Source organism: Salmo trutta, chromosome 37 (assembly GCF_901001165.1).
Source record: "Salmo trutta chromosome 37, fSalTru1.1, whole genome shotgun sequence".
Taxonomy (NCBI): domain Eukaryota; kingdom Metazoa; phylum Chordata; class Actinopteri; order Salmoniformes; family Salmonidae; genus Salmo; species Salmo trutta.
In genome coordinates, this window is record NC_042993.1 from 26098705 (window position 1) to 26113513 (window position 14809).

Below are 14809 nucleotides of genomic sequence, written 5' to 3' on the forward strand. Positions count from 1 at the left end.
AGTATTTGGTTTTAAATATACTTAAGTATCAAAAGTATGTCATTTCTAATTCCTTAAGTTAAGCAAATCAGATGGCACCATTTTCTTTTTACTTTTTTTCCACAGATAGAGAAGCATGTGTGTTTAGTGAGTCTGTCAGATTAGAGGCAGTAGGGATGTTCTCTTGATAAGTGTGTGAATTGGACCATGTTCCTGCCCTGCTAAGCTATCGAAATGTAATGAGTACTTTTGGGTGTCAGGGAAAATGCATGGAGTAAAAAGTTAATTATTTTCCTTAGGAATGTAGTGAAGTAATAAGTCAACGTTGTCAATTTTTTTTTTTTTTTTATAAAGAACAGGTACCCCAAAAACCTACTCAAGTAGTACTTTACAACACTGGCAATTAATGTAGGAATGACAATTTAAAACAGTGAGTGTCTTGAAAATACAGTTTCATCCAATGTAGGTTTCTAACAGAAGTCTGGAATTGTTTCCTTTTTGAAGGACATGCGTGTGCCTGGCACAGTATCCATACAAAGATGAATGAAAATGTATGACTATCAGTCAGGAGTACAAGCTGGAACAAGGAAGACACTGTACAGTGGGAGTTACTTCCTGTTACGAGCCTAGATCCTGCCATACTGGATTGTGAAAAGGGAAGAACTGGTTCAACACTTACATACAGAACATTTTTTACATTTTAGTCATTTAGCAGACGCTCTTATCCAGAGCGACTTACAGTAGTGAATGCATACATTTCATACATTTTCTTTTTTTTCCCTGTACTGGCTCCCCATGGGAATCGAAGCCACAACACTGGCGTTCCAAACACCATGCTCTACCAACTGAGCCACACGGGACCAGAAGCTATTTTAACTGCCAGTATGCATTGAGTTTGTCCTTCAACCAGGAAATATTAGGCAAGGAAACAGAAATACATCAAGCCAACCTGTCTTTTGTATTACTGAATAACCTGGATGCCGCTGCTTCTGTTTTAGTTGTCATGTTTAGCATGACAACAAGTTGAAAGGAATGCTATAACGGAATCACTGGCACCCAGGTAAGTGTTACAATCAACAGTAACCGTGAGCTCAAGGTTCGACTAGCCAACTGAGCACGTTACGTTGTTGCCTGGAATTTGGCCATGTTTAGAATGTCTGATAATATCAGGTACAAAATAATGAACGGAAGGGATTGACAGGAAAAGGATACAGTATTATGTAATATAGGATGCCACTAGAGAAATAGACTCTGTGTCTCATTGTACAGTAGTACAGAACCATACAGAGAGGGTTCAAAATGTGCATATTTTGATAGCTATTCAAAACCTTCGGTAAACTAAACGGCGTAGAGTCAAGAGAGTTAAGAGACGGAGAGCAGCTACTGCTGTGGACACATTCTCGTGAGTAGAACACTCATCCTTTGCTCTTTCTCCTTTTGCTTTCCAAATTTTTTTTTCTCATCTACAGTGCCTTCGGAAAGTTTTCAGAACCCTTGACTTTTTCCACATTTTGTTACATTACAGACAGGGTTGGGTAAGTTACTTTCTAAATGTAATCCGTTACAGTTACAAGTTACCTGTCCAAAATTGTAATCAGTAACGTAACTTTTGGATTACCCAAACTCAGCAACGTAATCTGATTACATTCCGTTACTTTTAGATTACTTTCCCCTTAAGAGGCATTAGAAGAAGACAAAAATGTATGTTACCAATTGAATGACATCTATTGCAGGATAAATCAATGTTAAAGTTTACATAGCTGGCCATATATGGATGCAAAATTTTACTTTATGGGTTGGGTATGTAGGCTTCTTCTAACCCATCGCTTTCTACTACATATAATACCATTAAATTATATATCTTTACATTAAAAACCAAAGTCTATCAGAATTCCAGTCATTCCAGTAAATGTTATACCCCTTGATTTTCAAGAACAGGACTTGGAAATATGGAAGTATAGATTAGCCAAATTGTTTTCCCTGAGCATGACCCCAAACGTAAGGATTTATTAGCCAGCCCTACTTTGTTGTTTATGATTGTGTTGTCATGGAGGACTGATTGGGCTCATTGATTCCAGTTGAAAAATAAATGCTGCGCTCATGAAATGGCATGCTTTGCCAAGAGTGTGCAAAACTGTCATCAAGGCAAAGGTTGGCTACTTTGAAGAATCTAAAATCTAAAATATATTTTGATTTGTTTAACACTTTTTTGGTTACTACATTATTCCTGATTTGTTATGTTATAGTGCTGATGTCTTCACAATCATTCTACAATGTAGAAACAACTAAATATAAAGATATTCCTTTGAATGAGTAGGTGTGTCCTGACTTTTGACTGCTACTGTGTGTATAATTTATAAATCCAAGAATGGATGTAGCAACTACAGATTGCCCCTTAAAGTATATCAAAAGTGTGCAAGTTTGAGCATGTGTCCATTAGGCCTATGGATATTTTTGTTTTTATCAGCATGAATTAGACTGAGCAATAAAAGCCCCACTTTTATTCCATAGACTTGGATCCGCACTATGCAGGTGTTGCAAGAACGCATTTTTCACTGGTTGTCCACTGGTTTCAAAAACAATGATTGATAGGCAGTTTAAACTTCTTGAATTCAACCATTACTGGGTTCAAATAGATATTTAGATTTGTGAACAGCCATCCACAACAACCACAAGGCGCAAATAGCTAAGTGAGAGAGCAGCAGTGTGATTCCCATCAATGCGCTACGTAGATATCAATAATATCAATAATATCAATATCCGTATCGCCGTAGACTACACCACTCCTGTCATCCTTACCTCCAAGCGTTTATTCAAATTGGATAATCTTTGGATGCCGACAGCAGTCGCATCACTGGAAGACATAGCTTGGACTGTAGCCTACAAAAGCCTATTCCTGCTCTTTTCCCGCGATCCATCAAACACATTTGATGTAGCATCATATTGGTCTCTGACTTCTGATCAGACTCGCTCAGGGGGAACAAACTTAAACTTGCACCATTTTCAATGCTGATTTGAATGTCATGGAGAAAACAGAAACGTGTCAGATTTTTTTGCGCAAACATCCTTTCTAAATGTCAAAGAAATCATCTAGCTTTTCAAAAGTATCGGTAATCTGATTACAATATTTTTGCTGGTAATGTAACAGATTAGTGTTACCGGTTTTTGCAGATGTAATCCATTACTCCCCAACCCTGATTACAGCCTTATTCTAAAATGGATTAAATACAGAAAAAATCCTCAGCAATCTACACACAATACCCCATAATGACAAAGCAAAAACAGGTTTTTAGAAATGTTTACAAATTCACATAAGTATTCAGACCCGTTGCTATGAGACTCGAAATTGAGCTCAGGTGCATCCTGTTTCCATTGGTCATCCTTGAGATGTTTTTACAACTTGATTGGAGTCCACCTGTGGTAAATTCAATTGATTGGACATGCTTTGGAAAGGCACACACCTGTCTATATAAAGTCCCACAGTTGACCATGCATGTCAGAGCAAAGAAAATGAGCTGTGTCAAGGCACAGATCTGGGGAAGGGTACCAAAACATTTCTGCAGCATTGAAAGTCCCCAAGAACATAGTGGCCTCCGTTATTCTTAAATGGAAGAAGTGTGGAACCACCAAGACTCTTCCTAAAGCTGGCCACCCGGACAAACTGAGCAATTAGGGGAGAAGGGCCTTGGTCAGGGAGGTGACCATGAACCCGATAGTCTGATATAGCTCTAGAGTTCCTCTGTGGAGATGGGAGAACCTTCCAGAAGGACAACCATCTCTGCAGCACTCCACCAATCAGGCCTTTATGGTAGAGTGGCCAGACGGAAGCCATTCCTCTGTAAAAGGCACTTGGAGTTTGCCAAAAGGCACAGAAACAAGATTCTCTGGTCTGATTAAACCAAGACAAACTCTTTGGCCTGAATGCCAAGCGTCACGTCCGGAGGAAACCTGGCATCATCCCTATGGTGAAGCATGGTGGTGGCAGAATCATGCTGTGGGGATGTTTTTCAGTGACTGGGAGACTAGTCAGGATCAAGGGAAAGATGAACGGAACAAAGTACAGAGAGATCCATGATGAAGTCCTGAGCGCTCTGGAGCAGGTTCTCAGACTGGGCTGAAGGTTCACCTTCCAACAGGACAACAGCCCTAAGCAAACAGCCAAGACAATGCAGGAATGGCTTCGGGACAAGTCCCTGAATGTCCTTGAGTGGCCCAGCCAGGGCCTGGACTTGTACCCGATCGAACATCTCTGGAGAGACCTGAAAATAGCTGTGCTGCAAAGGTCCCCATCCAACCTGATAGAGCTTGAGATGATCTGCAGAGAAGAATGGGAGAAACTCCCCAAATACAGGTGTACCAAGTTGTAGCATCATACCCAAGAAGATTCGAGGCTGTAATCACTGCCAAAGGTGCTTCAACAAAGTACTGAGTAAAGGGTCTGAATACTTATGTACATTTTATATATCCGTTTTTTTATAAATTTGCAGAAATATCTAAAAACCTGTTTTTGCTTTGTCATTATGGGGTATTGTGTGTAGATTGATGAGGGGGGGACAATGTAATACATTTTAGAAAAAGGCTGTAACATAACAATGTGGAAAAAGTCAAGTGGTCTGAAAACTTTGCGAAGGCACTGTAAATGGAAAGTGTGGCCTATGTCAAAAACTGCTCTAGATGCGTAGTACTGTTTTATATCTTTGTCGCCAAAGAACTAAGGGAAAAAATGATGTCAAGCCCATTGAAACACATTTTATGTATTGTTAGAATAAGAACTCAACAGACACTGTGAAACTTAAACCAAGTTTATTAATCCCAGAGGATCGAACAGCTGAATCGGCAAAAACATGTTTCCTCCTGTGGTAGTATACATACCCCACTTTGGGTGGAGTTTCCTCCTTCTAGCAAAACATTGTATGTTAATCGCTAGGCAGGAAGCTAGGCAGGAAGCTAAGTGATATGGGCAATAAACGGTTCCTACCCTTATAAGTACTGCCACATGTGACCGTTTTCCCTGCATTTAGCCCCTCCCAAGCTTAATGATGGCACCCCTCATGTCTCCATTCTAACAAATGCTTAATAATATAACTAATGATTAATAATAGTTAAAGCTCAGAAATCCAAACCCATAAGTATATAGCTAACAATAATATAGTTGTTTTTTGATTTTACAAATCAATCAATAGCATTTCGCCATTAAATCCCCTCAAATACATTAGAGGGATATGTCTCTCCCCCTGACAATGTGAGTGATAGAGTGCAAGTTTACATGCTTTTACACACTCTTTCTCTCTTTGTCCTCAGCATTGTACAATCTAAATAGCTCTGCAGATGTGATGGAAACATGGCATGTCCTGGTCTGGCGTATTTGTCTGATCCTGGCCCTCTGAGTTTTTTTTTTGTCAGTAAGATATTGCAGTGCAAAAATAACTTTATGGTACAGTAATGTGTACATAAGACGTACAGTAATTCCTTGTCTATCTTTCCTCAGTGCCCCACCCACACCAATGCCTGTCAGTGCATTTCCAGAACAAGGGTCTCCTTTATGTGGCTCTGGGGAGAGACCTGGTCCTGCAGACCCAGTTTCAGATTACACCAACAGAGAAGATCGTCATGGTGATTTGGGACTACGAGACTGAGAAGGGTCAGGGACAGGTCAGGCTGGCCAATCACCAAGCTGCACCTGGCAATCCTTTAGACCAGAAGGGGGCCTTATTTAGGGTGGAGAATATAAATTCATCTAACTATGGAGTCTACATCATCACTGTGATTGACCAGATGGGGAATGAGGAATCAGCAAAGATACTTGTTAGAGAGAGTGGTGAGAAACAGTTACACCAATAATTTTGGTCATTACCAGATTTAGTTTGGGTCATATACTGTGCAAATTAAAAAGTCACATTACCTTGACATTAGCCTTGGTCACATGCTTTCACCTCACCTTCCGAACAATGTGAGTGGAGCCTGGGGGCCGAGGCTACCCTTATGTGCAGAACTACGTAAGGACGCAATAACCAATATAACTATATTTGGACTATTTGTTCTGCGTAACTTTTTCTCTCCCTCCCTCTCGCCTAGTTGCTGCTCCTGTGGCGTCTTTGTCCCTCCAGTGTGAGGTGGCCAATGACAGGGCACAGTGGGACAGCCCAGTGGTTTCCTGGTTGGTGGATGGGGTAGAGGTCTCCAATCAGACAGCCAATCTCTCTGCAGATGGCAGGAACCTCTACGTCTCTGGAATGAAGGGCCACAACTACACCTGTGTGGTCAACAGCAGTCTGGGGACTAGTGTTACAAACTACATCACTGGTATACATGTATTATGATTATTTATTATGACTATTTTGAGTTTTTTTAGTCTCTCATGCTTCTTTGCTGTGGCCTAGATTCTCCTACACCATCCCAAAGTAAGCAATCCTGTGAGACTTGGTGTGTTGTAATATTAGCCACCATATTGGCCACCGTCATCATCATCATCATCATCCTAGTGATTCTAACAAAATGTGGATGTCTCTCCTGGTAAGATTACACAACATCTCCCCGGCTTGTCTTTTACAGTAATACATTAATAAACTACCGGTACTCTGTTTGGTACGTGTACACTTTTCACATTGCTGTGTGTTATTAACAGGAGAGGCAAACAGCGGAGGACGAACAGGATTATATGACGTTAGGAGGTCCCTCGCGTTCCATTATCAGTCTTATGACACTTTGTTACACACTGCACAATCACACAAGTCTTTGGCACAGATGGGCACCTGTGGATGTATGAGGAGCACCTGTATGATATGAGGAGTTTAATGTAATATTCTATTGCAGCAAGTCACACTACCAGACACCTAAGATCATTCCTATTAAGAGCTGTAGCCCTATTCCACATAAAAAGCATATCAATATATTTTATTTATCAAATTAAATTGTATTGGTCACATACACATGTTTAGCAGATGTTATTGTGGGTATAGTGAAATGCTTGTTATTGGTGTATTTATATGCTGATTTGTGGTATTTATTGATACAGTGTCCACACGTATATTTTGACTTATATATTTTTGTTAAGTACTGTATGCCATCACATTTACAACTTAAACCTACTTTTGTGATGCCTATGTATGATATAAAGCAAATGGAAAAAATGCACACTTTGCTACACTTCCATAGGAGACAGTGAAGAGACAAACTCACCAAAAAAATAAACCTCCTCTCACTGTCAACTGTGTTCATTTTCAGCAAACTTAACATGTGTAAATATTTGTATGAACATAACAAGATTCAACAACTGAGACATAAACTGAACAATTTCCACAGACATGTGACTAACAGAAATGGAATAATGTGTCCCTGAACCAAGGGGGGTCAAAATCAAAAGTAACAGTCAGTATCTGGTGTGGCCACCAGCTGCATTAAGTATTGCAGTGCATGTCCTCCTCATGGACTGCACCAGATTTGCCAGTTCTTGCTGTGAGATGTTACCCCACTCTTCCACCAAGGCACCTGCAAGTTTCCAGACATTTCTGGGGGGAATGTCCCTAGCCCTCACCCTCCGATCCAACAGGTCCCAGACGTGCTCAATGGGATTGAGATCCGGGCTCTTCGCTGGCCATGGCAGAACATTGACACTCCTGTCTTGCAGGAAATCATGCACAGAACGAACAGTATGGCTGGTGGCATTATCATGCTGGAGGGTCATGTCAGGATGAGCCTGCAGGAAGGGTACCACATGAGGGAGGAGGATGTCTTCCCTGTAACGCACAGTGTTGAGTTTGCCTGCAATGACAACAAGCTCAGTCCGATGATGCTGTGACACACCGCCCCATGACGGACCCTCCACCTCCAAATTGATCCCCTCCAGAGTACAAGCCTCGTGTAACGCTCATTCCTTCGACTATCAATGCGAATCCGACCATCACCCTGGTGAGACAAAACCGCGACTCGTCAGTGAAGAGCACTTTTTGCCAGTCCTGTCTGGTCGAGCGATGGTGAGTTTCTGCCCATAGGCGACGTTGTTGCCGGTGATGTCTGGTGACGACCTGCCTTACAACAGGCCTACAAGCCCTCAGTCCAGCCTCTCTCAGCCTATTGCAGACAGTCTGAGCACTGATGGAGGGATTGTGCGTTCCTGGTGTAACTCGGGCAGTTGTTGTTGCCATCCTGTACCTGTCCCGCAGGTGTGATGTTCAGATGTACCGATCCTGTGCAGGTGTTGTTACACGTGGTCTGCCACTGCGAGGACAATCAGCTGTCCATCCTGTCTCCCTGTAGCGCTATCTTAGGCGTCTCACAGTACGGACATTGCAATGTATTGCCTTGGCCACATCTGCAGTCCTCATGCCTCCTTGCAGCATGCCTAAGGCACGTTCACGCAGATGAGCAGGGACCCTGGGCATCTTTCTTTTGGTATTTTTCAGAGTCAGTAGAAAGGCCTCTTTATTGTCCTAAGTTTTCATAACTGTGACCTTAATTGCCTACCGCCTGTAAGCTGTTAGTGTCTTAACGACCGTTCCACAAGTGCATGTTCATTAATTGTTTATGGTTCATTGAACAAGCATGGGAAACAGTGTTTAAACCCTTTACAATGAAGATCTGTGAAGTTATTTGGATTTTTACGATTTATCTTTTTTAAGACAGGGTCCTGAAAAAGGGACGTTTCTTTTTTTGCTGCGTTTAGAAACACAGCAGTCTGGATGAGGGAGGAAAAGCATAGCACCAACTATTTCATGAAATAGCGCCATCCACTGGCTTGTTTTAGAACCCTCTATTCATAATATCATTCAGAGGCGCAACTTTGGTTTTAGAAGTGGGGGGGGGGGCATTTTTTTTTTTTATCCAATCAGATAAAAAAATCCTAACAGCCTACCCGACTGCTCGGGGTCATAAAGCACACCGTTGCCTCATTTTGTTTTACATTCCAATGATAAAACTGGGGGGAACAAAAATGCAATTTCAGAATGTGGGGGAGGGGGGGCATGTTGCACCCCTGATTTCATTTATGGATGGTCATTGTCATTCACAGAGAACGTGAATTAAAGTTGCACTCCAGTCTCCTTTGCACCTGATTTACTTAACAAAAGGCACTAGGTGGTCCAGGTACGCTCATGACATGGCACAAGTGGGGGGTGGGCCTTTCTGCATTGTTCTCTATTGTTTCTGCAAGCAAGGGGGGAGGCCGATGACATCAGAGGGCACCATCAGACCAACTCCTTGAATAGCCTACTATATCAAGTTTGTTACCCTTAAGTGTGTGTACTTAACTGTATTCATACTTACTGAATTCATACGTCGTATATTGTTTTTCAACAGGAAATATAAAAAAATAAGGAATAGCTTGATATTGTTATAGAAAAATCCATCATCATAACCTGAATAATAATGGAAAAACACCACAAACACATTTTTGAACAAAGCATTCCAACATTGTTAACTTTCCCTTGAGAGAATGGAGGGGGCAGGAGTGATAATCAGTGTGATAATTTTACAACAGAATACAATAGAATCCACTTGTTTAAACACAGCTGAGTAGTGGCATTTGTTGTACAGGAAAGGGAAAAAGGAAATTGCACAGCTTCAAAACAAGGTGACGTCTAAGTACCTAACTGGCTGGGCCTCACACAGGGAAGGGCTGCGAGTACAAAGTCCTGCACCAGACTGCAATCTATCAGAGCAACTTTTAGTTCACTCCAGCCTCTTTCTTTGGGTTGTTTTTGATGGTTGACATTTTTCTGTTCTATTTGTGTAAGGATTTTTTTGTTTTTCTATTATAAAACTGCATCCAAGCTTCCTGGCGTGCTGTGCCCTACCCCTGAAAAGTGGGCTTCCTTTTGAATGAATGCACCTCCTGCCACTTCCAGACTCATAATCTCTGACTCATAATCCATTGTACAGTTGGGAAGGTAAGTGAATTTCAAACTGCTGCTGACTTTGATCCAGTGCAAGTCATTGTCTATGCATAAATATAGATCGGTTACTTAAGGCAAGCTACTAAGTCAGACATTGAAAAGGAAGTGAAACAATGACTTCTTCTTTGGAAAACTGGGTCTCTAATCAGAGAGGTCATGGGAACCATCCAAGACAAACGTCCTCAGTCTGTTATTCCCCTCTCTTTCGCTCTCTCTCTCTCCCTTTCTCAGACTCTGTCTGTCAGTCTGTTATTCTCTCTCTCAGGTGCCATGAGGCTGCAACACTGTCTCTCCTGGAGCCTCTCTTTGCTACCTCTGCTCTTGTGTAAGTGCTTCTGTGCAACATGATACATAAAAATGTCACACTACTGTATCTAAGTGTATTGGTGCAACCAGGCGCAGTGTATTTGACTGCTCTATTTGGCCATTTGTGTATGTACCATGTTAGTATTGAACTGATACATTATCAGTAGTCTCACGTGACAGCTTTAACATTTGGTTCTGGGTGTCGAGATTTTCAGTTTGTGTGTGATATACTGTCTTCAGTGCACCTATGTTGTAGTTGCTTGCATCGCACTTCTGAAAGAAAACGGTTTGAGTTCAAAGCCAAGGAATACAGTACTATTGTATATGTCTAGACCGAGCCAAGGAGTGTGCAACTCTGGCCATCTAAGGTGATTGAGACAATAGGGTGTGTTTCAATCTGCGTCTTCTGAGGTAATGTCTTTCCCTGTAAGAGATGTAAACTTCCCTTTGTGTTAGATGGAGGTTTCCACAGAGGGTTAGTCATGTAACAACAAAACTTGACAAACATCACATCAGGCAGAACTGTCATGTGCTCTCAGTCACTGTTTGACTACCCGATGAAAGTCCTCTTCACTTCATACTAAATATAAATGTATGAAATCATGTGCTAAGTCATGAAAAACATAGAAACCAACCGTATCAGTGGTTAGCAGTGGAGGCTGGTGTCATTTTAAAATCGGAGGACAGGCTCATTGAAATGGCCATTTCATTCCACTCCTGCCATTACAATGAGCCCTTCCTTAAATTTCTCTCTCCATCAGGCTCCATCGAAGGATGGTAAGGTATTGATATCCAATCACCACAGGCAATACAATAACGTATGATCATGTTTCTGTCCCCAGTGTCTTGTGGGTACCAGTGCATGTCGGTCCACTTCCAGACCCCGCAACCGGTCAATGTACTCCCAGCCGGACGCCTAGTTCTCCAGGTCCAGATCGACCACGGTCCAAAAGAAAAGATCTCCATGATAACCTGGGAACGGGAGCCAGAGAACGCAAAGACTCCAGGGAATCCTGGGAAGGTGACGTTGATCACATTCCCCGGTCAAGAAAAACGCTTAGACGGGCGTCTGAGTTTGGAGGAGCAGGGGTCAATACTGAAGCTGGAGGGCTTTGGCGTGGCGGACAGCGGGGTATACATCGTGACCGTCACTGACCAGGCTGGCGTCAAGACCGCTGGACAGTGTACCGTCAAGGAGTACGGTACGACGGTCAACATGGTCTAAGTAGAATATATCAAAAGTGACATTTAACCGTTGTTCTATGTCACCTATGCTGACGTATTACTTAAAATGTCACTATAATGACGTGTTAGTTATGTGACAACACAGACTTTCTGATTACGTTGCCGTTTTGAATACATTCCTAGATATTCCTTCCTGTCCTCTGGAGTGATGTTCTTATAGAGGATTAACTGTTGGGTCAGTTCTGCCTAAGCTCTTTCTTTGTCTTTATAACGTAAATGTATGCCTCACTGCAGTCCGACACTCAACTTTGAGTCGGTAATATTTCAGTTCATCAGTCCAACGACTGTCTCGCACAATCCCTCTTCAGTGGTTCCAAGCTCTATATTTGTCTCTGCCAAAATGTCTTCTTTCTAAGTTTCTGATGTGTTTTCCTCCTCAAGTCCCCACCACCGAGCCTCAGTAGACAACACGCTCAACTCACACTGTTACTTCACCACGCAACCACCCTCTGTCTCTCTCGTTCTCCTCTTCGAGACAATTTTCAGTTCCAACATCCAAGTCGAACCTTTCTCACACCTGGTCTCATTCTCTTTTCTCTGTCCCTTGTCTTTCCTCTCAGAGGCTGTGCACCACCCCTCGGTGAGAGTGAACGTGTCCCACTCCTCCCTGTTCTGTGTGGAGACCTGGGGGACAGACCTTAAATTCAGCTGGCTCCACGAGCGGGCAGCCATCGCCGATGCTGTGGGACACGTGTCGGCTGATGGGAAGACCCTGTTCATCTCCTCCGCCCCCATCTGTGGTCACTTCACCTGCATGGTGAGCAACAAGCTGGGCCACAGCTCTGCCACCTACACAGCAGGTATGGAACCCCACGCACTAACGAACCCCATCTGTCTCTCATGCCTGATTCATACTACAGGGCCAAACCGAGCCAAGCTGCACTGGCACGGCCTGGTTATGCATCTGCTTTTGATGGAACCGTGCTAGAAATAATAATGTTGGCCCTATAGTGTGAATCAGCCATCTGTTTGTTAGTCTCTATGCCAGTGGTCACCCACCCTGGTCACGCAGAGCTACAGTGTATGCAGACTGTTCCTCTAGCTAGCTAGCGCAGCTCAAGGCTGAATCAGATGTGGTTGTGCTAGGTTGTAAGAAAACCCTGCAGTTCCTACAGGACCAGGGTCGGTGACCAATGTTCTATGTAATAGTACGGCAAAGCATGGGTAAGAAATCTCATATCTCCTTGACAGACAGAACAGGTAGGTAACTTTTCCTCAAAAGGCATTGCTGAATGCAGAAACAGTCGACGCCCAAGCTAGTGCCCACACCATTCATATCCATTGAATGTACAGCCTCTCTGTGTGTGCGAGTGGTATGCCCTATGTAGCGTTCATGTTAATACTGTATGAACAGTGTCCATATTTCGAGAGCCAAGTCCGAGTGACTCCGAGGCTGTCCTATGGACACCATAACATGTCCCCATATTGTTTTGCTGTGACCTTGTCCTGTCTGGTCCGTCAGAGCCGTGTGAGAGAGAGGGCAAGAGGACCACGGTGGCAGTGGTCTCTCTCATCATCCTGCTGGTCTGTGGAGCAGCGCTCGCTTTTCTACTGTGGCGGTACGGTAAACACACACTGACACCCTGGTGCAGATACACATTTCGTTTTGAGCTACGGTACATACTGTAAGATAAAGCCATACATAGCAAGGAAACGGAGGTCGCTGACAGACTGCAGAGTGGGAAGAGAGAGAATGGATGGGCACCTCAAAATGGGAAGCTACAATATCACATCAAGGCATTGCACGCTTGACATTGTCAGTTGATATTACAATTATTTTGGTTTATTCTGTCAGTACAATATAGGGCGGCAGGTAGCCTAGCGGTTAAGAGCGTTGGGCCAGTAACCAAAAGGTCGCTGGTTCGAATCCCAGAGCCGACTAGGTGCAAAATATGCCGATGTGCCCTTGAGCAAAGCACTTAACCCTAAGTGGTCCTGTAAGTCACTCTGGATAAGAGTGTCTGCTAAATGACTAAAATGTTAAAAATGTACAGTGTGTTGTTGTATTTACACATATTAGAGTTTGTTGGTTTCTGTTTAGGAGACACAGGCGATACAGTAACAGAGGCGAGAGGCTTCAGGAGCATTTTGAGGACAACTTGTAATGGCGAAACATTGACCACAGTACCCAAGTTATTTCGCTATACTCCCCTGCTCAAAGATGGACTCATAAAAGGACAGTAGGTGTTCAAAACACTTTGGGAGGAGCTTCCTTCCCTGTGAGCAGCATGACCTTTCAATGCATTGGAACAATGTGGAGAGTGAACTGCATGTTGGCCAGTTGACGAGTTCTAAAAATGGAAAGAGGAACTTTTGCCCAGTGTGTTGCCTGTTTTTGTTGTCGCTATCATTTTTACACCGCCTCTCATTGTACTGAACTACACATGCCATTTTTTTTTATATAATGCTCTAAAATAGTCTGTTTTAAATTAAATTCCTTATTTTGTAGCTTTTGTATATTATAAACGTATTGTATATTTAGCTGTGTATTCTTTGTAATAAAAAGCACATTTTAAACTGTGTGAGGCTTTAGTTAAATTGATCGCTATTGTAAATCCACAATTCAGTCAGGGAATGGGAGTCAAAGTACAACCGCTCTATACATAGTGAATTTCAAAATGATGTATGGCCATGAATAAAAGTGTGCGTGTGTGAGTTCATGTGTGTGTCCACCTCATCAGTACATCTCTCTGGTGAGGCCGGGCATGGGGACAGCTGTCTCAGACTCAGACAGGGTCTCCAGGTGCTGGCGGATGAGGTCGCTGCGCTGCTCCAGCTCCAGGGCCCCCTTGCTTCCTGGACAGGTCGTCTCCCATACAGGCTGTTGCTCCTCTAGGGACTGCAGAGTGTGCCTGGTACACAGGGTCACAGAACAGCAACACAGGGTTAGATGGTGTGGGGGTGTCCTTACATTAAATGCCAATATGCTATGAAAGTGAACACATCATATGTTCAATATGCTGTGAATGAGTCGTACAAGGCGGATATATGATGTGCTCACTGTAATAGCAACTCAATAACACATACAGCAGAATCTAGCCAAGTCTATGTGAGTGTAACACTTCGGTGGCTCCCAACTGCTTAGCCTCTTCCACCAGTCCAGAATGCACCTACAGAGATCACAGTCAAGGTATGGACACATTATATACTGAACAAAAATACAAACGCAACATGCAACAATTTCAATGATTTTACTGATTTACAGTTCATAGAAGGAAATCAGGCAATTAAAATAAATTCATTAATTTAAGGATTTCGCATGACAGAGCCGGTGCGCAGCCACTGGGAAGCCAGACCAATCCAATCAGAATGAGTTTTTCCCCACAAAAGGGCTTTACTCCAGTGTTTAATTGCTAAATTGTAATTACTTCGCCACTACGGCCTATTTA

At 42.9% G+C, this 14809-nt stretch overlaps 2 protein-coding genes across 3 annotated transcripts; both read left to right on the forward strand.

Annotated features, from left to right (window-relative positions):
* Positions 1 to 613: 613 nt before the first annotated feature.
* On the forward strand, positions 614 to 7187 carry LOC115177108 (uncharacterized). 2 transcript variants are annotated; one of them, XM_029737617.1, is made up of 6 exons: positions 614 to 1039; positions 5281 to 5364; positions 5468 to 5797; positions 6055 to 6282; positions 6360 to 6492; positions 6605 to 7187. In XM_029737617.1, exons 2-6 carry the CDS (start codon positions 5313 to 5315, stop codon positions 6639 to 6641), a joined length of 780 nt encoding a protein of 259 aa, XP_029593477.1. In that variant the 5' UTR covers positions 614 to 1039; positions 5281 to 5312; the 3' UTR covers positions 6642 to 7187. The 2 variants fall into 2 exon arrangements, with proteins under 2 accessions (XP_029593477.1, XP_029593475.1); XM_029737615.1 differs by lacking the exon at positions 614 to 1039 and adding an exon at positions 1057 to 1381.
* A 1360-nt stretch (positions 7188 to 8547) lies between these two features.
* Positions 8548 to 13941, forward strand: LOC115177109 (uncharacterized). Its single transcript, XM_029737618.1, has 6 exons — positions 8548 to 9863; positions 10101 to 10194; positions 11018 to 11377; positions 11981 to 12220; positions 12883 to 12979; positions 13462 to 13941. The coding sequence occupies exons 2-6, from the start codon at positions 10140 to 10142 to the stop codon at positions 13523 to 13525; spliced, it is 816 nt and encodes a 271-aa protein (XP_029593478.1). The 5' UTR covers positions 8548 to 9863; positions 10101 to 10139; the 3' UTR covers positions 13526 to 13941.
* The last annotated feature ends 868 nt before the right edge of the window (positions 13942 to 14809 follow it).